Genomic DNA, 23,136 nt, shown 5'->3' on the forward strand with positions numbered 1-23,136 from the left:
GACTTGACCTTGGCCTCACACGCATATGGCGCTAAAGGTGTACATGTCGACCCTGTGTCTTGATTTTGATTTTTTGAGGTGGTACCTTTGGCGTCGTTGTAGGAGCATTCTTTTTTCCGTGACGCCCAAGATCTGCTCCGAGTCTGGTTGAGATCGTTGTCGAAATTGAATTGAATAGAATGGAACCAGCGCTTATCGACTGTCATGCCCTGCTCTGGGTATATAAAGATCCTCTCAGGAGGTGTCTCTACATATCTGTTTCTTGCTTAGGAAAATTTCTTGCCACCATGTCTCTTTACGACAGTCTCACGAAGCTCAACAACTCGGCTTTTCCTGCTACAGACGTCATTAATTCTCTCATTTCTATTCTCGCGCGCGAGATCTGTTCTTCAACCCTTCAGCGAAATTCACATACGTTCTGCACGTTGGTTTCTAGGTCCAGGGACATACGCGACTATATCAACTATCTCATCAAGAAATCCATCGACGAAGATGGCTGGACCAGTTATGACCAATATACTGCTATGATTGAACCTCTTGAGGCGTAGGTGCCAATCAAAAGGACAGTGTAGTCGTTGCTTATGACACTTGCAGCTTGCTTCTGTCAGTTTCCGAGGTTACAGACACCTCCCGTGTCGAAACTTTAACAGATACGGTCGACATCGAAGAGCGGATCCAAGGTGCACAGTCTTGGAGTATCGACCGCAAGAAAGTCAAGGACTCCCTGGCGTCCGCTTTCTCCAAGGAGGTATTCCAGGTAAATAATAGTCGGATCGATTTTATCCAGCCACTAACGTACCTATAGTCCATTGCGCCGACCCTTATGTCGGAAGATACTGCACACTCCTGGAGGCACGATGACAATGTTTTCCTCGACAACCTGATTCGTGGATTGGAGCATCGTTTGAACAAGGCCAAGGTCTCTGCGGGGGTTCGGTCTCGAATTCAATCGAAATTCACAGATATTCAAAAGAAGGCCAAAGACTCTAAATCAGAGGTATGCAGTCTTGCTTTTGTTTCGTTTGTTTCGTATCCAAACTGATGTCACCTCCCCTATAGGAAATCATAGTTATTGCTATCAAATCTACTCTTCTTGTCAATGGCGTGGTTGAGGTCTCCATCAATTCTACCGTTCCCGAAATTCGTGCGCATCTTGTATCCACGACTGTGCTTTCCGAAATGCAGGGGTATGCTTTTACGTTGATATTCTTATGTTCCAAAGGCTAAACCTGTCTGATCAGGCTGTTGGATTCGATTTCCCAAAACTTTAATCAGCCTCATATAGCCGACCTGGAGAAAAGATATTCCAATTTTGAGGCCCTTTTGAAGGTAAGCATCGGAGATTTTATTTATTTCCACTATGTTGACCCTCATAAGTAGAGAAAACAAGAAGTAGCACCGACTGCGCCCCCAACTAGCCTCCGCAGGACACCAGGGAGCTTTCTAGAACTTCGGAAGCTCCCTGGCAACATCAGGCCACCATACTACCTGCAAACGCTAGTCTTGGTGCAATATTGTCATGAGTTGGTGAATTATTACCTCAGTGTAAATCCGGAGCCGCCGCGCAAGCATATAGACGAGTCAGCGTCGAGTTTCTTTGATTTGTCATCAGCCTCTCAATGTATTTCTTCTTCAGTGCAATTTCTGCAACTAAGAGCGCTCTACAAGATGCCGCAAACTTAAAAGACAAGGCTTCCAGTAGAACAACCGTCGATTTTGAGAATGTGCACTCCGACGAAGTTACCAAGGCCTATCAATTCGCGACTGCGGCGGTCCGGTCTTCGTATAGCGCCTACAAGGCATGTTCTCCTATTGCCTGATCTCAGCTCTCAGTCTGATTTGGTGTACATTCAGATCAACTTTGATGCATCCCGGATGGACACGGCGAAGGAAACGATGCAAAGCGCTTGAAGGTGTGGAAGGATAGGGTGAAGGTTCGTAGTACCCTATTTCGCCTGTACTTAACCTGACCACTTTGCCTTCTGCAGGACAGGGACGTGAAAACACCAATAAATCATATGGAAATTGTTGTGGAAATTGTTGTCAAATTCAAGGATGAGGCCTCCCCACACAGCGAACTGAATTCAAAGGAGCAGAAAAGTATGATCGGAAATATTGCCTCTGATTCCATGCACACTGATGCTATTTCTTTTAGTTTCCGTTCCACCATCCACGCAGTTGGATGTGATCCTGTGGGAAGTACTTCAAGTTGCTCGCATGTCGCCCGAAATCCAAGATCGCGTTCGCAGTAGATCTCAATTTAAGACAGGATCCCCCCCAGAAGCCTTGTTGCTGTCTGATCCTGCCTCCAAGGTTGTGGGCCGCGTATTGCTACTTGCGATAGGTGTCTAATCGAAATTGAGAGAGTGGGCTCGCTCTTTGTCCTTATCCACATCACTTCTTAGGTCTTGACTTGTAATTGTTATTACGTCTTCTCAAATGATATCTGATCTTGGTGAGAGAGAAAAATGATCACAAATGACATAGATAGGAAGTACAGGCGGCTACACGATCGGGTTACGGGTACTTCGGACTATCACCAGGGTATACAGTATTATTCCTCTTGAAAAGATTTGGCATCAACCTGTACATAGGTAGAACTGAAAAAATCGTCACCACCACTTTTACCGACGTTGTTTGCGTAACGTATACGAATACGATGACCTGAAGAAAGAGACACCAAGCCCCCAGAACCAGTGAGATAATCCCTGATGAACAAAAAATCATCGTAACATTTATCTCAGACTCAAAATGAAAACACTTACAATGCCATCGTGTCCAGGTCCATGTATTTCCCAGCCCATAGTAGACCAAAATATCTGTATTATCTGGAGCAAAACCATCTTTTGGTTTGTCAAGATCGGAGGCAAGTGTGGGAAGGTCTCCCAGTTCGTCGATAAGAAACAGAGACGTGACAGTGGCACTTGCATTCAAGATGATGGCTCCAAACGATCCGACATAGAGAAAGTCAAGGACGTGTGGATTTGCCTTCTGCTTGAAATCCCCATCATTGACAACGTCGTTAACGGCTGATAAAAGGCCAGTAGCTACAGCCGCAAGTAAACTCGTCTATTCAAGTATTCAGCGATGTCCCTACTCGGAAATTGGTCGACTTACAACTACGGCTGCACTTGAACAAGTCGTCTGCCACCCTTGCCGATTGTATTCGACAAGTGAAGGTAATTGGTCTGTTCGAAGCAAATAATCAGGCTTCGGCCACAGGTATTGGCCACTATTACACACATGTTAGCTGTCCCATTTACGATGTCGTGTGATACCCTCGATGGGATAAGAGAGGAGGGTTGGACTTCGTTCGATATGAATAAGAAAGGAAATATTCCAGCCGTTGTTGAGAAGAAGGAATGAATGACTTGGGAAACTGAAGCGCAAAAAGAGTTGTCCCTGTGTCTATTAGCGTCCTGGGGCCGGAAAGGAAGACGGTATCTATGTGTTAGTCTTCGCAAATATATGGGAACATTCAGAGGGCGCTTACTTTGTTCGCAAACCAGTGACACCGAGGGAATTCAGACCTATATATATATAGATAATGTTCGAGTCCGGAGCTCAGGATCATACGCCCTGTCGAGCTTGTGTGACATATTATCATGATCAATTCAGTTACCAGGATAGAAGCCAGTCACTAACTTAACCAAGGATTCGGAAGTCATCCAGGGATTAACGGATGCATCCGAGGTATCAAGCAATAGATCGGGTAACACGGCACTTCACATTTTGTCACAAGACAAGGAACAGGCCGTCATGATCATTAACGCTGAGCCAGGACACTTAGCGTTCGAAGAGCTTTCCGAGTATCTTTGGAATTGATTTACGGACCGCCGTTGCCGGCGATGACACAACTTGAAAACCATGGCTAGTCTGTTGCGAGTTTCGCTACTGACGCTCATTGGTTTTACCTATCCTACGTTTCTGTGCATTCAGGAAAGAGGTCTACAGCATTCCCGCTCAGATCGACATTTTGGCACTCATACTTGGCGGTTCCTTTTCCAGCTCTATGGTGCAAAGTAAGTACAAGGAGAATACGAAATCAAAAATAATAGTAGCTGACTTCAAATTCAAGTCATTGACGTTGATATTGGTGCATCGACTATCAGGAGAGCATTCTAAAGATGCGACAGTAGCCCCGGATGATGTACCGAAGACACTAAGCAACAGTCAGTCCAAGAATGAGTAGATTAAAATAAAATAAAGCTTACTCGTCGAACCAAACATCTTCGATGAACGTATTGGATGGAAATTTGGAACATTCACTTGAGCTTGTCATATAACACTATCATCTTTGTGAGCTTGAATATTCAATTATCTGTAAGGAATTCCGTTTACCTGATCGATCACGATCGGGTTATCGACCTTGGATACCTCGAAGTTTGTAAAAGTGATATTCTTAACAATCCCACTCCCCACGCCAGACCCGGCCCATGCCTTTATACGAGCACCGTTTTGCGCGTTCGACATGGATATATCACTAGAATGGCAACCTTGAATAACGTCAGGAATCGGAAGGAGAAGAAGACCGACGTGGCCGTTATGTTCTCTACAATGTCAAAGATACCAGAGTATTGACCGAGGGATCTATTACAGCGCATGAGCTCTGTGATAGAGGTCATATAGTCGATCGATCTACTACCCTACAGATATTCCACTGCGTAGGATTCCGTCAGTTTCGAGATCAGCACAAATAACAGAGGTGACCTACTGTGACCCATTACAACTCAAGTTGGACACTAAGACGTTCGTAGTGTCTGCACAAGAGCTGAGTTAATCGTCTATAGATATACATAAAACTTACTGGGCTTGAAAGAGACGCAGTCGTCCCCATTCAGGATAGATGAATCTCGAATAATGACGGTATCGCTGCGATAAATATCCCATCCATCTGTATTCGCGATCTTGTTCTTCGAAGTCGACACAGCAGTGATATTGATGTTGCTGTATGTGACATCGTTACTCTCGTAGACCTAACAAAACATTAGTCAGACTGGGGCAGTCAAGTTAGAAGGATACATACAAGATTGAACCACATTGGACTGTTGATCATCTGTATGTCCTCGACTAGAGCGTTCGTCGCCTGATAAATGGTCAAGATGATAGGACGGCGGAGACTTGAGTTTGACGCGCTAAAGCGGGATATGAACATGAAAATAGTCCGGTCTGCCTGATGATGGTCACTTACAAAGCGTCATACCATGCCTATTACGCGATTGTTATCATAGGAGAATACTTTGAGATATCATTACGCGTACCTGACCGGCCCCATCGAGAGTGCTGCCTCCACTCAAAACGATATTCTCTCCACCAAGTAACCAAAATGTGATAGAATCCTGAAAGTCGAAATAGAAAGCGTTCTTTAAGGGGACATTGAGTATCTGAGGAGGCGACAGTTCTGCAACTTACTCCAGTCCAGTAGGGAATATCAGGTTCAAACCGGATGCTGCCTTCCAGGTTCTACAATTAGAGATTCTCAGATTCCTTTGTAATGGCTGAAAATTTTCATTGACGCTCACAATATGTGTATTGGTTAAACCCGTCATATTCATCCGCGTGGCAATGTTGAGCTGTTTGCCGACCGGGATGACAACGGTATCACAAGCAGCTGCAGCCGCCAGAAATTGGGGTGCATCGTCGCCACCTGAGGGTGTCAAAGTACATTCCTGCCCGAAGGCAGCCGCAAGGGTCAAAAGAAAAATGCACAACAGTCGAAGCATTGTTGGCGTCCCAACCTCGAGGCCTTCCGAGATATATGGACCGTGTACCGGACCGCTATGGACCGTCCGGACGCGAGTTGAAGGTCATCCTCACGATTCGATGTAGCACGCGTCCCGCTCGCTATATTTGCGGCGTGGAAAAACGACGAGAAGAGGTAGTTTTGCGGTCATTTCCTTCCAGATGGGGTTGACTGTGTATTTTTGGGTGACATGGGAAGGCAAGACTCAAGAATGACGGAGGAATCTCGCAAAGTCGAAGATCATCTTCGTCAGGTAACTAGTCCGAACTCGTGTGTAATTCTACCAGGGCCGAAAAATGGCTTCCGCACTATGCCTCCGTACAGCTGAAAAGATCAGCAGAATTACCAGTCAGGACTACGTTCGAACATTCATACGTGGTGGTCCCTTTTTCAGCTCTGCAAGTACGTATAAACCTCAGACCACTAAAAATGAAGGGACGCCAAAACTTACGTCAAACTCAGATCATTTACATTAATGTTCTCGCATCGGCCGTCAGGAGAGCAAACCAACGATGCAACAGTAGATTTCGAACCAGTGCCATAAACGCTAAGGTGCATTAGATCGACTGTCAATATCTTATAAAGGGCAATCGTACTTGGTGAAATAGACATCTTGGATGTAGGTGTTAGACGGGTATCCATCGCACTCGTCTTCGCTGAAGTAGCACTAGAATGCCGGAAAGACTAGTCAATTCCAGCCGTCTTCGCCCGTTGAAATAGCTCACCTGGTCAATTACAATCGGGCTGTCTACATCAGACACTTCGAAATCGACGAAAGTGATGTTCTTGACAATCCCACTGCCGACGTTGGGTCCTGCCCATGCCTTTATTCGGGCACCATTAGAGGCATTCGACATTTTAATATGACTAGAGACGGCGGGTTATGAAACTTCACCGCTGTAGAATGCAAGAAATCAAACCTTGCGGTGACGTTTTCTACAATGTCATAGACGCCAGCGTATTGCCCAAGGGAGCTACTTTGAAGTCAGCTTCATGACAATACAACGTACGGTCTGACATGCCCTACAGATATGCCACTGAAAAACGGATCAGTAGAATGGAAGAAAACACTGTCTTAAGTACTTACTGTGATCCGTCGCAGTCCAAATTGGACACCAAGACATTCGTGGAATCTGCGGACCCGATCAGCTTCAACATCACGATAAAATAAGGGGGTCTATACTTGGCTTGAACGACACACAATCGTCCCCGTTGATAATGACGGAGTCCTTGATAACAATTGTATCGCTGCGATAGGTATCCCAACCATCGGTATTCTTGGCAGCATTGTCTGATGTCGACTCAGCTGTAATGCTGATATTGCTGTAAGTAACGTTACTGCTCTCGTATATCTGTGAAAGAAAATCATGTACGAATGCAAGAAATGCTACAAGGATTGCGTACCAGATTAAACCAGTTTGGACCATTGAGCATCTGGATGTCCTCTACGACAACGCTATTTGCTTGGTAAACCGTCAAGATGATAGGGCGGCCAAAGGTGTCATTTGAGGCACTAAAGTATACCATGACACTTCCGCAAGTCGACAACCTACACATCTCACTCACAATTCATCATACCAGTCCTTAAAAAATTCAGTCATCATGAAAGCGAACACAGAAATGTAATGAAAAGACCGCACCTGACCCGCACCATCCAAAGTCCCCCCGCCATTCAAAACGATATTATTTCCTCCAAGCAACCAAAAGGTGAGTGAATCCTGGAACTCAAAATAAAACGCGTTCTACGCGAAGTGAATATATATATCCACAAGTGAAGTTGAAGTTGCCTGCTCACCCCAGTCCAATATGGAATATCGGGATCGAAGCGGATAGTTCCTTCCAGGTTCTGAATCGCGACGTCAGCGTTACTTCCGTGAAAGTTCGAAGATAAAATAAACTAACAATGATGGTATCGGAAACTCCAGTCATATTCAGACGTGTCGCGATATTCAATGTAGTATTCTTTGGAATCACCACGGTGTCACAGTTCTGGACGGCAGAGAGAAATTGAGACGCGTCATCTTCACCAGAAGCAGTCAGTGTACAGTTGTCCTGTCCGAGAACAGTGTGAGGAGCCAATAGCAAAACCGCTGCGAACAGCGACAAAAGCAGCATCATTGATGTTCCTCTCTTCGCTGCAACTGCGAAGTTTATGTAGAACTTCGAAAGCCGGCCCGCTCTATCACGGCCCGGAGAATAAAAGGCCAAGCTTTGAGCACATTATGATCAGTCTCCGCCCGTCGGACAAGTTCGTGATAACCAACCAAAATCTATACTCCTTCAAAGAAGGAACAAGAACAACGTAATAAAGTACATAAAACACATACATGGCTTCTTCTACTTGATTTTCTGTCAACAGTCCAAGTGTCTCAAGCGCCTGAATGCCTTGGGCCTACACGTGAGTAAACAGACCGGCGTCCTTTCTGAGCTTCGTCATGGCTACAGGGAGAATAATCGGTAAAAAGGTCAGATGAACAGTTACGACCGCAGCTCACCGGCGATGATTGCACTTCCTACACCACTTCCATCCTCAGCATGATATGTGACAACGTTCCTACTTGGAATCAGCAGGACACTATGGAATGTGTCTATTTATACGCACTTTCCCTTCTCACCGAAGATGTCTTGTAGACCTTCGTGAACTCGGTCGGCAAACCCGGGGTATTTCTATGGACTGTTTAGAGCAGGTAAGGCGAAAGATGCTGGAGCACCAACGTTGTACAAGGAACCATCTGCACCAACTGAGCAGCCCTCATCTAGGTATCCCATCTTGCTTACGATGGCAGCAATACCACAGGCACTCAAACGAGCGGCCCGTCGTCCAATAAGTTTCGCCAGGGCCCGGAAGAACTGACGCTCTGCTAGAGTCGTCTCGACGGCAAAAAAGTGTGAAAAGATTCCAATGATCATCAAAAGTTCATCGGTGGGGTCACTGAAATTGCCAAAACAATGAGTTAACCCCATACGAAAGATAGTCCTTACCTTTCCATCAGCGACAAAAATGCGGTCTCAAATACATAAGGTATTTCGAGCTTGTATGTCTCTTGACCAAGGAAAAGAACACCCTCGTCAATAAGTTCACATATAACCAATCGTAGGATTTCGCCCAGATATCGTCCAGAAATCAGTTTCTGTTCAAAGGACACTTAGTAATGTCACACGCTTGTGATGGAGAAGGCGACCCACTTCAAAAGCTTGTTCACCCGGCTTGTTGGATGTCTCGTCGACAATTATATCATATTTTGTACGAGGTAAATGTTCGTGTTCAAACGAGTCAAACGCACCCTGCGGCAAGGCGTCGTACCAGTTCAAGATGAAGAATAGTTGAACTCACCCATTCACAGTTGATTGCCATTTCGGCATCCGGATCGATGCCCAAGGAATGGATCTTCTCGATGTTACCAACCTTCTCCATGTAAGCCGCGTTACATCCCGTTCCAAAGATGACAGCAATCTTGGTCTTTGGGTTCACATAATGCGATGCAATGAGGGTTCCAGTGGTATCATTGATGAGAGCGGTCAGGGTGATGGGCAATTTCTATCGCAAGGTCGAGTGTTAGCATGATGAAGGATAAGTAGTTTAGGAGGACGTACATATTTAGCAAGAGAATGGCGGAACATCTCGGCCACGTCGCGACCTTCCGTTTTGCCAGCACCAAAGCCTTTGGTCCATCGAATGAGTACACCATGATCAATCCTCTCTTGACTAAGCGATCCGTTAATACTGCTCCCGTTCCACTGCACACATCTTACCTGCAGGGATACGAGAACTGTGCAAAAAGTGTTACAGAAAGGGATATGGAAATGAAGAGCGTACTCACCGTGAAGCCCAGAGGCAATGTCTCGCCTGGTTTGAGAGACAATTCCCCATTGTCATCTGCAAGATTTGTGTCCACAAAAGTCTTCAAACATTCGGCACAGAAATCAAAAAGTTTCTGCCCGTCGTCTTGTTTCTGCTCCTCGGTAAGACGGTACTTGGCTTGTGTGATTTCGAATTTCCCTTCACCCTGGAGATTCACGAGACAGACACGAAGGTTAGTACCACCTGACAAGGGAAGCGCGTCAGCGAGAAGCGAGAAATGCTATGATGTGAGTACTCACCAAGGTCCACCGACAGGAAATCGCCGACTTCTGTGCCAGTCGGCCATCCAAAGACATAGGTAGGAATCATGGGCTGTATCCATCAACATAAATCCGTGGATATGTGGTGGATGGACTCACAACAACCTGTTGTGGCTTCTGCAAGCCCAGTTCGAGTGTATCCTTGAATGCCTCTACTATCATGCGCATCCGTTGGGGTGTTAATGTAAACCTATCATCGTCCATCCATCAATGACCAAGGCCGCGCAGACAAATATTACTCACAGACTTTCATACTTCCGCAGATGGTCTGCCATAGTCCTGAGATATCGGACCGCTAATAATTAGCATGGATTTGAGGCGACGACACAGAAAAATACGCACTTTTTGGTAGCATGAGGCAGATCCTCCTCTTCGTGAGTTCGAGTATGGATCGCCATTGTCTGGCCAGATGGCAGCGTAATGCTACCACTTCCGCGACGAGAGAGAACCATGGTGGAAGATATCAAAAGAAGATGGTGGTAGTAGGTGGAATGAAGGCTTGTCAGGCAACAAACAGCATCCGGATTAGAGTCCCGTGTCGCGTGACGTGATGTGTGACTGACTTCATTTAAATTTGCTGCCCCAAATTTGATGACCCTGGCCTCGCTGCTCTCCCGCTGAATTCGGTTAGCGAATTTGCAACATTTTTACGATACAAAAATGTGCATACAAGCACCGACGTTGATAATATCGCTAGATTTCCTCCATATTTACAATACTAGTACAAAGCATAACGTATTTACTAGCAGCATCATAGGCTGAGAAAACTACAAGTGCATGTCCTGGTGGAAGCATAATAACATACAGTGTAGTAAATTAAATAATGTCTATAACATACAGTATTCAACAACCCGCACAACCCAGTGTAATCACATTGGACCAGAATGGTGCCGGTGCAAGATATCCCATAGACGTTGTGTACCAGCATCATACGTCCCAAAAAACTCCGGAGAAGCGACCGCAAAGTCCTGGGGTCCAAAAGTATTGGAAATGCTGCCATCATTGTGGGGCACATTTCCGTATCCATTATACGAGCCCATGTTATAATCCGGGACGAAGGGTTCAATGCCAAATGGCTCGCCACCCAACATTCCAGAGACAGCAAGAGATCCATAACCGTTAATATTATGATTGTTCGACGTGTGGTAATGCTGAGTTTGGAACCACTGGGACTGAGGAAGAGATGCCTCGGTTGCCATTGGCGAGACGTCATTTTGATAAGACCCAGATTCAGACGAACCCGCCTCAGACTGTGTTGTCGGAGGCGTCCCAACGTCCAGTTCGATTTCAACCTTAGTCTCCTCCTGCTTCGTTTGCTTTGAGGCACGCTTCGCGGACCTCTTCTCCAACAAAGGATCCAGCTGTCTATGCGAAAGATTCGATAAAATTCCACCGATTCTTGTGGCGGAGCTCCATGACTTTCCGATCTCGTTCAGATAATCAACGCACAGATCGGCTTGGGAGACAAATCGTTCAAGGTCCTTCTTGGCGACGCGAAGACCTGAGGCGGCCTTCCCAGCGAGGAGCAAGTAGATGGTTCCAGCAGAAAACAGTACTTGCACGAGCGTCATTGGAACGTATCGTAGAGTATAGAGCGATCGCCAGACAAGAAGAAGCTCCATGATGTTTTCTGACGCCCGCTTGCACATCTACGGTAAATCCGTGTCAGGGAAAGGATCCATTCAGGTGTCAGGGTGACAGACCTTGACGTGATCGATGTCTCCGTCCGACCCGCGTTTTCGACGATGAAAGAATGGGCGGTGTAAGAGGATGAACACCCACCAAAAGGCTAGGTGAAGCATTAGACGATGCGGAGTAGCAGTCGACTTGTTGCTGATAGTTATGTCCACTTCTGGCGAGAGTCGACTCTTCCATTCATGGAGTTGTAGACTAACGATACAGGTAAGTCAGAAAAGGGGTGATCAATAGTAAAAACCCACTCAATTTTGCTGATAATTTCGTCACTTATCTCCTGCCGAGTGCCAACGAGATTCAAACCATTTCTGCAGCGCTGTTAGCTGCACTAGTTCGAAAGAAGGACGCAAAATACACATACATAACGTCCATAACTTGCCTCGCTATCATCATCAGCTCGCAAGTCGCCGCGAGGGTTCTCGATAGGAAATTTGGCTGCGGGGGGATATTAGCAGGGGGATAATGCCATGGCGTCTCATCGAATTCGCTGTCGACGAAAGAAACCGGAACATGTCGTTCTATTGGTTGAGGGACGCAAAAGTCCCGACCAACGTAAACCGACCAGCAGACATCCTAGGTGAAAGATCGTAAAACAGAAGTTGATACTTAATGGATTCACTGACTTCGCTGAATGTAGTCCAGTACGCCCAGTTTCGGTCCATCATATCATCATTAGATATAAGTCCAGCTTTAACCCATTGCGAACTATCAAAGCTGAGACCCACTACGATAACATGATGAGTAAACTTTTCCCATGTTAGATCACTTTGTACGTACGTGCTTGACCGATACGCGCGCTGAGACCTAATGTTCCTGGATGAGAAAGGTTCGGAGAGAAATCGAGTTACTTACCGAAGTACATATAGCCGACGGTTTGGTCACCGTTGGTCGAATGAAAGCTTGATAGTATTGAAAGCGCTTGTACGACGCTGATGTTCGGCGTTCGACATTCGTCCTCCCACCGGCGCTTGGCCTCATCGGCGAAGTATTTACGTGACTTGAAATCGCGTATCCGAGGATCATCCGAGAAGGCTGTCGCCAAAGCCACAAGAGCATTGTGAAGCATGGGAGAATAATGGACGGTCCTCGGAGGTGTCTGGTGTGCAGGGACGCTTAGAGCTCTATGCATATCTCGAAGAAACAGTGCTGGAACAATACGAAAACACCACGGTGTAAAGAATTTGAAGAGAAGATCGAGAACTCTTGAGAGAACATTAATACCCTGAAAGAGTGATTCATGGGCAACCTACCTGTCATGTTCCTTCCTATCCAGAGGTACGACAGATGGGAGATGACGCGACCAGTCGAAATCTGGGTCGTAGTAATTTCCATCACCATCTGATATTTGAAGAACATGGCTCTTCTTAGGGTCGTCAACGTCGGGAAGTCTTGAGGTCACCCTAGATTTTGCAGGAGTCTGGTCTAGACGAAACGGTGCCGCAATACCATAGAAAACAAGTTGACTGTCCTCCAGCTGTAAAGACGGTTAGCAGGCACCCAGTAAAGGTGATGTCGGTGACGCACCTTTAGGTTCCGGGTAGGCACGCAAATCTCCCGTGTTATGTCCTCTCCGTCGACCTGATTGGCATCAACACCATCGTCATGCGGCGGTGGCACTTCATTGTCCAGAATGGCGCTCCCAGCGTCCGGCGGTCGGAACTGGAGGTACGACATGCTCTCTTCCGACACTCCTCCATGCTCTCTACGGCATTTCTCCAGCAACGACTCGAGCAGGTCAGCATAGGCTTTGAGAGCATCTGCTCGTTTTCTCAGCGCTTCGTAATGGGCCTCGGTCCTTGGTCGTCTTGCACTTTCGCCTGTCCATGAGCACTGCGCAGTCGGTTAGCAGACAATAGAGTAATTGCTGAGTGACGCACGGACCTCATCGTTACGTCCCGAGGCCTGACAGAAGCCACAGACAGGCTTTACCTCGTCGCATTTTACCCTCCTTGGGCACAACGTTAGGGGTAATTCCTAAGACGACAATGGGACGTACTTGGCTCTGCATACATTGCAAGCATGGGAAGCGTAGGTTCCCCGACCACGTGATGTTCCCGTCCCAGACGACCTCTTCGACGACGACGCCCTTGTCATTACAGTACTGGTTCAAGATTTTATCCCACTTTTATCGTAACGTGTGGAAATGAAAAGCGCTCAACACATACAAATGACTCGCTAAGGATTATCCGGCCGTTCTCCGATGTCAAATGCCGCCGATAAGACGCGTGCCGATAACGAGCAGATAAGCGTTCTATTGAAGAAAGATGAAGATCTTTGCAGAAAACAATGGCTATATCGTTTTATTATGCTAGTTGTGAGTGTAATCTCACCAACATCCACCCCAATCCGGAGAAATGAACCGGAAAATTTGTTAACCGGGATTCCGCAACATATGTTCCCAGCTTCCTCAGTCACGCGATGGCCAATCTTCCACGCTTCCAACCAACAATTACTTACTAGGAAGACCCTGGTATTTGGCCAAAAGAATGAAAGCAACGTGTAAACGCTCAATCAAGCAGCGCTTCAAGGTCTTGCCATTACTTTACCATGGTACCAGCTACGAATCTCTACGAATGAACAAACGCACCTTTAATTACCGGTCACCGGCTATCAACAATTGACGTGGGCATTACCATTTCAAAGTTCAGGCTACAAAATCACCAAAACTACAATCGCACACAAGGATCACTGCAGGGCGCTCAACAGGGTAGGAAGATATTTTGTTGAACAAACCGTTTCTGATTTTTCACATAAAAAGTTGGTATAGCGATGCCAGGGTCAGGCAACATAACAGCAAGTCGCGTGGCAAGGCACCATGCACGCTGCACGGCAGGATTTTGAGCGGAGCTTGGAACCAAAACGCCATCACGAAGGCGCTCATTTTCTTCATCTTTTTCCATATTCCCACCACTGTTTCTCGCGGAGAAGGTGCCTTCGTCTGAATATTATCATTAGATACCACCACCCCCACATTCTCTTGAATCTTCCACTCGTTTCTATCATTCAACTCCCCATTTTTGAACTTTGTTTGCAAAGATGTTCTCCTTGTCTTTCGTCCTCTTCGGTCTCGCCTCATCTGCCTTGGCTAACATCTACGTATGTTTCTGCACGGTTTTCTAATTTTACCAGCTGATAATCAGTCGGTGTCTGTCCCAGATCACGAATCCTGTGGCTTCCACTGTGATGACTGCAGGCCAATCTGCTAGTATTGCATGGCAGGACACTACCGATTCGCCTTCCCTAAGTGAATTTGGCGCGTCGAAATTCTCCCTAGCTGTAGGAAACGCGATATCCCAGGTGAAGATCCAGTGCTGCTCGTATCTTCACCATATTTGTACATGATCGACGTTCCGCAGCGCTCTAAATTACATCCGTATGACTGACTTTATTCTTGCAGACTATTCTCCAAGTCATTGCTGAGAATGTCGACGTTTCGACGACATCGACAATCGAATTTACCCCGGATGCGAGCGTTGGCGGTAACAGTGATCAATAGTATGTCTTCTTTTTACCATGCAACTTCTGTTTCGGTTTCAATAAACTCCACGTGAATCCAGCTTCATCCGTGTTGAATCCAATAGTCTCAAGGACGCCAGTGATGCAAGATATCCTGCTCTTGGATTTTCGGCAAAATTCACGTATGTGCTCATCGCTATACATATTTCTGTTCTCGCTGACGAGGAATGTGTAAACTAGAATCCAAAGCATGACCGGTTCATTCAACGCATCCGTCCAGGCAGAAATTGATGGTCAATCCACCGCGCCAATTGGAAGTACGACCGCCGGAGCTACCTCCACATCCGCACATGCGTCGTCGACCACTGCGTCTGGCAAGGCATCATCGTCTATCATTGCATCGGGCTCTGTCTCCGCCAAGAATGCCGCCTCAACCACCGACAGCAATGGCGCTCTTTCACTGGCTCTATGCAACGCCAAGATGTGGATTACTCTTGTGCTCAGCGCTGTCCTGGGTGCTGCCCTGTTTTAATCTCGGATTACTGCGGCATTAGAGCCAAACGGTTCAGTTCCTACAATATTCTCCGCATCATGGAAATTTTCTGATAGTAAATTGTTCCATGCATTGAATTTGCTATCTTATATTCTCTCCGGAGACTTTTCCGGGCCGCTATCATCTAAGGCTTATGAATCTTCAATCCTTTGAAGTTTTGGCGCCAAAGCCTCCTCAATAAAGTAATGGTGCTCGTCCCATGAGGTCTCTGACCATTGGTTGATGGCTGAGATGCTCGCTCCCACTGATCTTGTCGACTGTGTGGACTGAATATTGAGCGACGAGCCTTCGGATTCTCGGGATAGCTCGGTCCGAATGTGGACTGGGGTACCAGATGAGTATTAGTACGTACAGATCCACTACGGCCGTGTCTCTTCCCCAGGCCCAATCACCAAGCCTGGAAGCTGGGCGTATCTTGAGGCGGCTTGCTTGTTCATCTTGGCTTTGGATTTTTATCAAGAAACTTTCGAAAACATCAAAGTGTCCTCTCCCTCCCGGGATTGGTTCCTGCTTGAGGGAATGAGGGGACGTGGAACTTTAATCTTCATGCTGAGGTTGAGCTCCTCGTCCGGCGCGGTGACAATATGGGCTTCGTAATCGTAGGTGATGTTCTAGGAGTAACCGCCGTCTCATCTCCTTTGGCTCTAAAACACCTTGGGCGCTCCCGGCTCGGTTTCCTACCATGTCGGATCTTCGAGATGTCGTGACGGCTATCAAAAAAGCCCTACTTGATGCCCTTGGGCAACACCCACCAAAGGCGCCTGTAAGTATGGACCTAAGAGAATACCTTAGACAGTGGTGCTGTTGCTATGCTCTCCTAGGGACTAACACGGGGACTGATCCTTGGTGCAAGTTTCGGCCGACCGAGACATGACCGGTTACTACAACCCGATTAATTTCAGTCCCCACCATCATCATCTACTATGATTGTCCCTCAGGAGATACTGGAAGAAATTCTTGACTATCTTCGCTTCGACTTTCGCTCTCTCAAAGCATGTTCATTAACTCATTCCGACTTTCTTCCTCCCAGTCGCAGGCTCCTCTTTATGACCGTGGAAATTCGTCACGATTGTCACCTCATTGACAGTTGTCTCAAGCTTCAAAGTATATGCCAGCATCGATTCGCCACCTGATCTTAGATTACTGGTGTCTGGAGGAGCAAACTGGTAACCAGTGCATGTTTCTCTCCCTCTTGCAGCTCCTTCCCAATCTTCAGCAGGTCCAAATGCAATTTTCACTGACAAAGGCGATGATGCTCAACGTTGGCTCCTTTCCTTCGCCCTTTTCAATTTCCAGTGTTCGACATCTCATTCTGAATGAAATGGATTTCGACACCATCGCTCATTTATATTCCCTATTCTCCTGCTTCGAACAGCTTGAGACTATCGCCATGAGTAGAATAATCATCAAGGACATCAGCTTTCCGAACCATCTAGCACCGTCTCATCGATGTTACCCATCCACACTGGATTTAGAACTGAACGGTTCCATCATCGAGCATTTGTTCTCCCCACAGTCTACAATATCTTTAAGCAGTCTACGTATTCTCAAGGTCGTAGCAGTTGATGCGGATGTCTTCACTGTAGCATCCCTCCTTTCTCTCGTCAACTCTTCTTTAGAGAGTTTGACGTTGCGTCTTGAATGTTGGAAGTACCGTATGTTGTTTCTCCTGCATATCTGCATTTTATGACGTTCCTACTTAGCCGCTGGGAGCCCCATTGACTTACGGCAGCTGAGACACCTTCGTAACTTCTCAACCTGCCTGCGCTTTTACAGTGCGTTGGAACCGGTCGACGCTGTGGAACGATGGCCATCTCCACTGGGGCACCGGTTCTTCGAGACAATTCCATGCAGTGTGGAAGATATATATATCGAGGTTGCCGTCAGCCCCTTCGACACGAGTCTGTTGCCAAAATATCGATCGGATTGGCAAGAGCTAGATCACATCCTCGCTAGACATCCACTACGGTTCACAGTCCGACTTGGGATATACATCGATTATGGCCTTGCAGAGTCAGAGTATGAAGAATACTTTGATACTCAGTGGTCAGCTTACGGCGGTATGGAAGAATATTTTCCCAATTTTTTGCGGTTTGAATGCATGCCCGAAATGAACAAACTAGGGCGTGTGGATTCTAGGATTGTGAAGGGTGCGTTTCCAGTTCTAGAATTTTGATCTTTGACTGATACATTACTACTAGGCGAAATAACTCTTCCTCCTTATATTTTCTATTGAATCGGGCGGGAATATATTCAATTTTTGACTGCTACTACTGGAGTGGCAGATCTCAGTATGGCTATCTGTGGCCAGTTGCCACAACACCCGATGCTTTGTGAACATTTCACTTGGGAATCTGAGATCTGAGGGCCTAGCTGTGAGTATCTTTATCGCAGCGGCACCAAGAGCTTTTACACTACCGTTGACGAAGAGTTGGCACGCCGTTGCTGCATGTCGCCCTCACCAATGGCATCGAGATCTGTGTTCTCAGCAACGATTTTGAGGGCATAATGCCCCTCCGGCTCTGTCGATGTCGCTTCCAGCGGCCGCTGCGTTGATGTGCATCCAATGGACACATCCGCCATTCCATTGTGCAACATCTCAACTCGCCTCCAATCCCAGGGTGTAGGCGTAGTGAATACGCGCCGACTTCTTACTGCTCATCGCTGAACGAGTCACTTGGCAGGGGGGAGTGTCGGAACCCTGGCGGTGGTAATAGAATACGTTGAAGAAAGAGGAACTGGTGCTTCTCCGGAAAGGCAAGGATAGCGAGGTAGGTTTCCTTCGATACGACGAGCTTTACATGTACCGGTAAACTTGCGATTCCGTTCATATACTAGATGATGGCTTGGCATTCCTTACCAGAATATTTACCCGGTCAGGTTAATCGTGGGTAAGTAGTGGGAAGGTCGGACCTGGATCGGAGATAATCGGAGTGCCTTCTATCTTCATCACCCCGTCATCCCAATAATCCAACGTCGAATAGCCTTATCCTGCACAGTATCCGCTGTAAGCAACCCGGGTTGTAAGGCTATTTCTGCATGTAGGTGCATAGCACTCTTTGTCACTCGGAAATGAAGAACAGCGGAAAGGCCGGAGACTAACTGGTTCTTAACTAGTATCATTGATGGATTGCACGGTGCGCACTTACGCTTGCAGTTCGTCTGCCAGAATGAGGCTGACGGGTTGCAGACTCCAGCAACAGGATCTCTGTAAAGGATTGGACCATGAAGAACGATCGAAACACTGTGACAGCGACCTGCAACTTGCTCCATGCCGTTCAAGGTGCTTGTCCGCAAAACTAGTCGGAAAAAAGCCTGATCTCTGAATAATGGACCCGAAAAAAACCTGATAGTTTGGGTTCAAAGATGTCGAAATCAAGTATATGCTTTGTTAACTGCGGTTAAAACGTTATCTCACTGACCACAGAATGAACCGAGAAGGTAAAAAAAACCTTATAGTTTCCTTTTCCAAATGCATTTTGTACAAGACAAAAGGGCGATTATACCCGTGAGGCATTGTCAAACTTGCCTTCTGCAGAAATCAGAATATACTTTGGCGCCAAGCCAAGCGATGTAAAAAACGATGTATAAGCGGGTGCGAGTTGAGTCGTTGGTCAGTGAGAGAAAGTGGGTCGCTCATGCCCTTTCTTCCGGTGGCGATAGCTGCTTACCCCGTTCATGACAATGTCCAGACGTGTTGCGATTGTATGACGTGAAGGCCGACAGAGGCCAACAGTGATGTGGTGAAGAGTCTGGACTTCAGGCCAGTGCTACCATCAACAAGGAAGCCTTCCTTAGAACTTCGTATTTGTCCGACACATCGCGTCAAGGTTTCCCTGGATCGCGTGCCCCGTATCCACTGAAATTGCCTGTTGAAGGTATGTATCATTGACTTCTCCTTTTGCCAGTCCTGCTCCAAATCGAACACAGCTTGCACGGCCAGCGGTGCCGAGCAGGTACATCCGTCCGTGCGTATCCGTCGGATGTCCTAGTGAAACGGAAACAGCCAAAACCTTAAACTAGGATTTGGCTTGCAGCAAAAAAAGCCCATCAGCGTTCCCGCATTTGGAAAACCTGAGGCGTTTGCTGTGTTCAACATGGATTTTGATTTCTATCTTAATCTTTTTCGAATTTCCGATGATTTTGCAAACCCCAAAATAGTCGCCACCTTACAACCCGACCCCATATGCACCCGGTCCAAAATTGGATCCCGAAAGGTTGATGATAGCACTGTTAGATGAGCCGGTCGAGGTTCATGACGCTAATCATCTGAGCCAATACCTCCCGCATGATGAAATATGAGTAGGTTTTGGGTTTTTGCCGTACCCGTTCTCATCTGTATTAAAGCCAGCACAATTATCTTGACGTAATCTATCACACTCGGACAATGGCCCTCTTCTCAGCATACGCTCTTGCCCTTTCACTCTTAACGGTCCCCTTGATCCTCTACTTACTTAGGATCGGGAAAAGGGAGAGTGGCCTTCCTCCTGGGCCGTCGACACTACCGCTGGTAGGTAACCTCCACCAGCTCCCACAACATCATGTGCATCTACAGTGAGTGGCGGCGACATTCTATAGTCTTCTCCTGAACGTCCCCGGACAGATTCACCGCCTGGGCAAAGGAATTCGGGGGGATCTTCTCGGTAAGAATTACTTATGAAAGTTGTCATGACCATGTTTTGAAACTACGACAGTTGAAATTTGGTCCCGGAACAGTCATTGTCGCGACGAGCCCTCGCGCCGTTCGTGAGCTGATTGATCAGAAGAGTGCGAGCACCTCAGATCGTCCACCGTCGCATTTTTCGAACGTCGTTACTGGCGGGAACAACGTTGGGTTCGCCCGATACTGTACGAACTTCTCTGTACTTTGCCTTTTTGTTCAGTAGGCTAACTCCTTGTTCACAGCGGACTATTGGCGACGAGGACGTCGTGTCATGCACTCGATGCTTACGAAGAAAGCGTGTTTGAATCATTTAACTATCCAACGCGCCGAGGCTTCGCAGTTGATGCACGACTACCTTGTCGAGCCTAAGGTAAACTCTCTAAACTTACGCAAAAAGCGGCAAAAGCTCACAGCCATTGTCAGGATTTTGTTGCTCATGGCCAGCGTTACGCCAATTCGGTGATCACCTCAATCCTCGCTGGTACCCGATCGCCCCACCGCACCAGCCCGCTCGTCACCTCTTTCTTCCAGATGCAGCACGAATGGACTAACCTCCTCGAACCTGGTGCCCACCCTCCTGTTGACATGGTACCCATCTTGAAGTACATCCCCGGACAGTGGAAACAAATTTGTGCCAAAATGAAGGCCTCCCAGGAAGAGCTATACGGCGGACTTATCGACGCTTGCGCAAAGCGCGTTGAAAGGGGTACGCGCAACGGCTGTTTCTTGGAAGGTGAGCTGGAGAACAAGGATGTGGACCGTGGTTTGCTACGGTACGTTCAAAAAGTATGCTTGCCCATTTCCCGCAAATTTATGGTTTGTAGGGGGATGTGTTCCGCGCTTATGGAGGGCGGGTCTGATTCGACGTCTATATATCTGCAGAGCTTCATTCTTATGCTTGTAGCGCACCCAGAGGTCCAGGCGAAGGCTCGTGCGGAAATAGACACGGTCGTGGGACTGGATCGGTTGCCTGACATTGATGATATGGACAATCTTCCCTATGTGTCAGCCGTGATTAAAGAGGTGAACTCTTCTCATCGTCTTTGTTCTATACCTTCGCTTATTGTGTATACCATAGGTATTGCGCCTCCGGCCTATTACTGCCCTGGGAGCACCACATTACAGTACTCAGCCTGAAATTGTGCGCTTTTCAATTTCCAGCTTCTGACGTTCACAAAGTGATATTTACTCGCTTCAGATTGACGGTTACATGATTCCGAAAAACTCTATGATCTTCATCAATCAATGTGCGTATCGTACTTTCCGTGTACCATTACGAACTAAAGCTCCCATCTTATTTCAGGGGGAATGCTACACGACCCAGACTCATATGATCAGCCAGAGTCATTCATCCCCGAGCGTTTTTTGACGTCGCCGTTTGGCACAAAGCCTGGAGCGGATGACACAGGTCGGAGTAAGGATATCTTCTTCGGTGGCGGTAGGGTGAGCAGCACGCTTGTTTTATGTACATCGAGGTTGTCTGACTTTTTCCAAGCGTATCTGCGTTGGCATGCATCTCGGACAGAACTCATTGGTAAATTTGATTTAACGTTGCGATATGCCATTTCGTATGCTCACCTGGATGAAAAAAAGGCTATTACGAGCATGTATCTCATCTGGGCGTTCAACTTGACCAACGCTATCGACCCACAGACCAAGAAGCCGATCCCTGTGGATATCAATGAATATGACATCGTGCGTGTTGTCTCTTCTGCGAGGATCACCCTTATCTTGACAAAAAATTTTAGAGCCTCAATACGATACCGAAACCGTTCAAGTGTGACATTCAAGTGAGGAGCGAAGAACAGAAACGCATGGTCGAGAATGCGTTTGCAGATGCACGCCAGGTTTTCGCGCCATTTGAGCAAGATTAGAGGAACTTTGTCTGACAGACAATGTATGATACGATGCTATTCTCGTTAAGATTCATGAGAATAGGTCCGTCAGTTAGAATAAGACTATAGAATATACCAAATCTCCGGAATTTTATCCACAATGATCGCCACCGCTCCATCTGAACGAATGCATGTGAAAGGACTTATCAGAACACTTCTTCGGATTATGGCTACTTGCGCTCCGCCTTCGAAGACGCGTTATCTGCTTGCTACGTGCTAAGCGGGGGCCGAAGCTAATTCCTGATATGCCCACGTCAATATGACGAGGACGAAATTCTGTCATCGGCCAGTCTCCAAAAGCCGGAAAAATAACGTATGGTTCTGGTCAACTCAACAAACCAATTTGTTATGTGTACCCTCCAGATGGCCGTGTTCCCACTGAGAGGAAGTGATAGACCAAAAAAGCCCTTGAAACCCTCGGTCGGTGATGCGCGGTCACCCGAACCTGAAGAGAAGAACTTCTCGCCACCCATTTGGTCATCAGTACTGACTATTCGGTGTGGCCCAGGTAATTTGGGAGTTAGAGAACAACCCGTAGTAGACCGCAGTCAGCGCATAAGACAACTCACGAAGTGGGCCCCGGCAGTGTTTAAGCGGATCAACGCGAAGGGTATTACTTTCCGTCCGTTCCGACTGCGATACTACCAAGATTTGTGGAGCTGAAACCGAGTTATGCTTGTGCAAATGGAGAACTTAACGCTGCTGTTGACTGCGGAAGTTTCAGTTTTTCAGCGCTTTGAAAATAAGGAAACCCGTTCCATTGTTAGTACGCGTTATGACCGTATTTTTGGAGTCGCAACGGGCTGCGTTACGCGTTGCGTTTCGGAAATAGTGAAACTTGAATATAATAAGTGTGTAGCCGTATAACTTACGCGTATGCAACATTGCCATTCTTTAAAAGTTCCATTACTTATTATTCCCCAAGGTTCGGACTTACCTCCGCTATCGCGGGTGATCGATTTCCAAGGTGATCCACGTTGTCAACCTCGATCAGCCGCGGCATCAAAAT

The 23,136-nt window shown here is 47.0% G+C and overlaps 9 protein-coding genes across 9 annotated transcripts; 4 read left to right on the plus strand and 5 right to left on the minus strand.

Moving 5' to 3' along the window:
* Positions 1–287: 287 nt before the first annotated feature.
* EV420DRAFT_1472470 (uncharacterized protein) lies at positions 288–1,911 on the plus strand (the record flags this gene model as incomplete). Its single annotated transcript, XM_060469053.1, has 8 exons — positions 288–544; positions 595–757; positions 806–997; positions 1,060–1,187; positions 1,242–1,329; positions 1,381–1,580; positions 1,637–1,772; positions 1,855–1,911. The coding sequence occupies 8 exons, from the start codon at positions 288–290 to the stop codon at positions 1,909–1,911; spliced, it is 1,221 nt and encodes a 406-aa protein (XP_060338995.1).
* A 244-nt stretch (positions 1,912–2,155) lies between these two features.
* EV420DRAFT_14437 (uncharacterized protein) lies at positions 2,156–3,476 on the minus strand. The gene is made up of 4 exons (XM_060469028.1): positions 3,244–3,476; positions 3,118–3,188; positions 2,766–3,069; positions 2,156–2,708 (listed from the first exon to the last, which is right to left on the minus strand). Exons 1-4 carry the CDS (start codon positions 3,257–3,259, stop codon positions 2,518–2,520), a joined length of 582 nt encoding a protein of 193 aa, XP_060338996.1. The 5' UTR covers positions 3,260–3,476; the 3' UTR covers positions 2,156–2,517.
* A 150-nt stretch (positions 3,477–3,626) lies between these two features.
* EV420DRAFT_14331 (pectin lyase fold/virulence factor) lies at positions 3,627–6,113 on the minus strand. Its single transcript, XM_060469024.1, has 13 exons — positions 5,523–6,113; positions 5,413–5,463; positions 5,262–5,363; positions 5,192–5,208; positions 5,027–5,135; positions 4,808–4,976; positions 4,715–4,760; positions 4,646–4,660; positions 4,537–4,590; positions 4,342–4,483; positions 4,215–4,288; positions 4,067–4,162; positions 3,627–4,010 (listed from the first exon to the last, which is right to left on the minus strand). The coding sequence occupies exons 1-13, from the start codon at positions 5,721–5,723 to the stop codon at positions 3,920–3,922; spliced, it is 1,167 nt and encodes a 388-aa protein (XP_060338997.1). The 5' UTR covers positions 5,724–6,113; the 3' UTR covers positions 3,627–3,919.
* EV420DRAFT_14259 (glycoside hydrolase family 28 protein) lies at positions 5,888–8,245 on the minus strand. The gene is made up of 15 exons (XM_060469021.1): positions 8,239–8,245; positions 8,008–8,182; positions 7,646–7,952; positions 7,539–7,589; positions 7,384–7,485; positions 7,310–7,326; positions 7,148–7,256; positions 6,927–7,095; positions 6,831–6,876; positions 6,766–6,780; positions 6,675–6,717; positions 6,469–6,567; positions 6,340–6,410; positions 6,195–6,290; positions 5,888–6,139 (listed from the first exon to the last, which is right to left on the minus strand). The coding sequence occupies exons 2-15, from the start codon at positions 8,070–8,072 to the stop codon at positions 6,052–6,054; spliced, it is 1,278 nt and encodes a 425-aa protein (XP_060338998.1). The 5' UTR covers positions 8,073–8,182; positions 8,239–8,245; the 3' UTR covers positions 5,888–6,051.
* Positions 7,975–10,396, minus strand: EV420DRAFT_1493011 (hexokinase). Its single transcript, XM_060470761.1, has 14 exons — positions 10,208–10,396; positions 10,109–10,144; positions 9,965–10,055; positions 9,845–9,917; positions 9,565–9,788; positions 9,497–9,513; positions 9,338–9,449; positions 9,078–9,281; positions 8,930–9,028; positions 8,726–8,874; positions 8,459–8,675; positions 8,346–8,410; positions 8,239–8,297; positions 7,975–8,182 (listed from the first exon to the last, which is right to left on the minus strand). Exons 1-14 carry the CDS (start codon positions 10,315–10,317, stop codon positions 8,136–8,138), a joined length of 1,503 nt encoding a protein of 500 aa, XP_060338999.1. The 5' UTR covers positions 10,318–10,396; the 3' UTR covers positions 7,975–8,135.
* A 90-nt stretch (positions 10,397–10,486) lies between these two features.
* On the minus strand, positions 10,487–13,741 carry EV420DRAFT_1493018 (uncharacterized protein). Its single transcript, XM_060470762.1, has 11 exons — positions 13,557–13,741; positions 13,442–13,508; positions 13,085–13,390; positions 12,811–13,034; positions 12,413–12,762; positions 12,338–12,364; positions 12,184–12,284; positions 11,922–12,133; positions 11,806–11,868; positions 11,569–11,755; positions 10,487–11,514 (listed from the first exon to the last, which is right to left on the minus strand). Exons 1-11 carry the CDS (start codon positions 13,652–13,654, stop codon positions 10,735–10,737), a joined length of 2,415 nt encoding a protein of 804 aa, XP_060339000.1. The 5' UTR covers positions 13,655–13,741; the 3' UTR covers positions 10,487–10,734.
* A 612-nt stretch (positions 13,742–14,353) lies between these two features.
* EV420DRAFT_1493020 (uncharacterized protein) lies at positions 14,354–15,908 on the plus strand. Its single transcript, XM_060470763.1, has 5 exons — positions 14,354–14,656; positions 14,717–14,857; positions 14,958–15,055; positions 15,118–15,198; positions 15,257–15,908. The coding sequence occupies exons 1-5, from the start codon at positions 14,597–14,599 to the stop codon at positions 15,546–15,548; spliced, it is 672 nt and encodes a 223-aa protein (XP_060339001.1). The 5' UTR covers positions 14,354–14,596; the 3' UTR covers positions 15,549–15,908.
* Positions 15,909–16,422: 514 nt separating this feature from the next.
* On the plus strand, positions 16,423–18,051 carry EV420DRAFT_14608 (uncharacterized protein). The gene is made up of 4 exons (XM_060469035.1): positions 16,423–17,224; positions 17,273–17,719; positions 17,771–17,944; positions 17,999–18,051. The coding sequence occupies exons 1-3, from the start codon at positions 16,678–16,680 to the stop codon at positions 17,803–17,805; spliced, it is 1,029 nt and encodes a 342-aa protein (XP_060339002.1). The 5' UTR covers positions 16,423–16,677; the 3' UTR covers positions 17,806–17,944; positions 17,999–18,051.
* A 1,905-nt stretch (positions 18,052–19,956) lies between these two features.
* On the plus strand, positions 19,957–22,106 carry EV420DRAFT_1633633 (cytochrome P450; the record flags this gene model as incomplete). The annotated part of the gene is made up of 12 exons (XM_060476214.1): positions 19,957–20,123; positions 20,173–20,212; positions 20,264–20,417; positions 20,475–20,602; positions 20,656–21,005; positions 21,057–21,255; positions 21,311–21,373; positions 21,431–21,479; positions 21,536–21,675; positions 21,728–21,766; positions 21,826–21,927; positions 21,981–22,106. 12 exons carry the CDS (start codon positions 19,957–19,959, stop codon positions 22,104–22,106), a joined length of 1,557 nt encoding a protein of 518 aa, XP_060339003.1.
* Positions 22,107–23,136: the final 1,030 nt, after the last annotated feature.

Source organism: Desarmillaria tabescens, assembly GCF_030435595.1.
Source record: "Desarmillaria tabescens strain CCBAS 213 chromosome Unknown EV420scaffold_1, whole genome shotgun sequence".
Classification (NCBI taxonomy): Eukaryota; Fungi; Basidiomycota; class Agaricomycetes; order Agaricales; family Physalacriaceae; genus Desarmillaria; species Desarmillaria tabescens.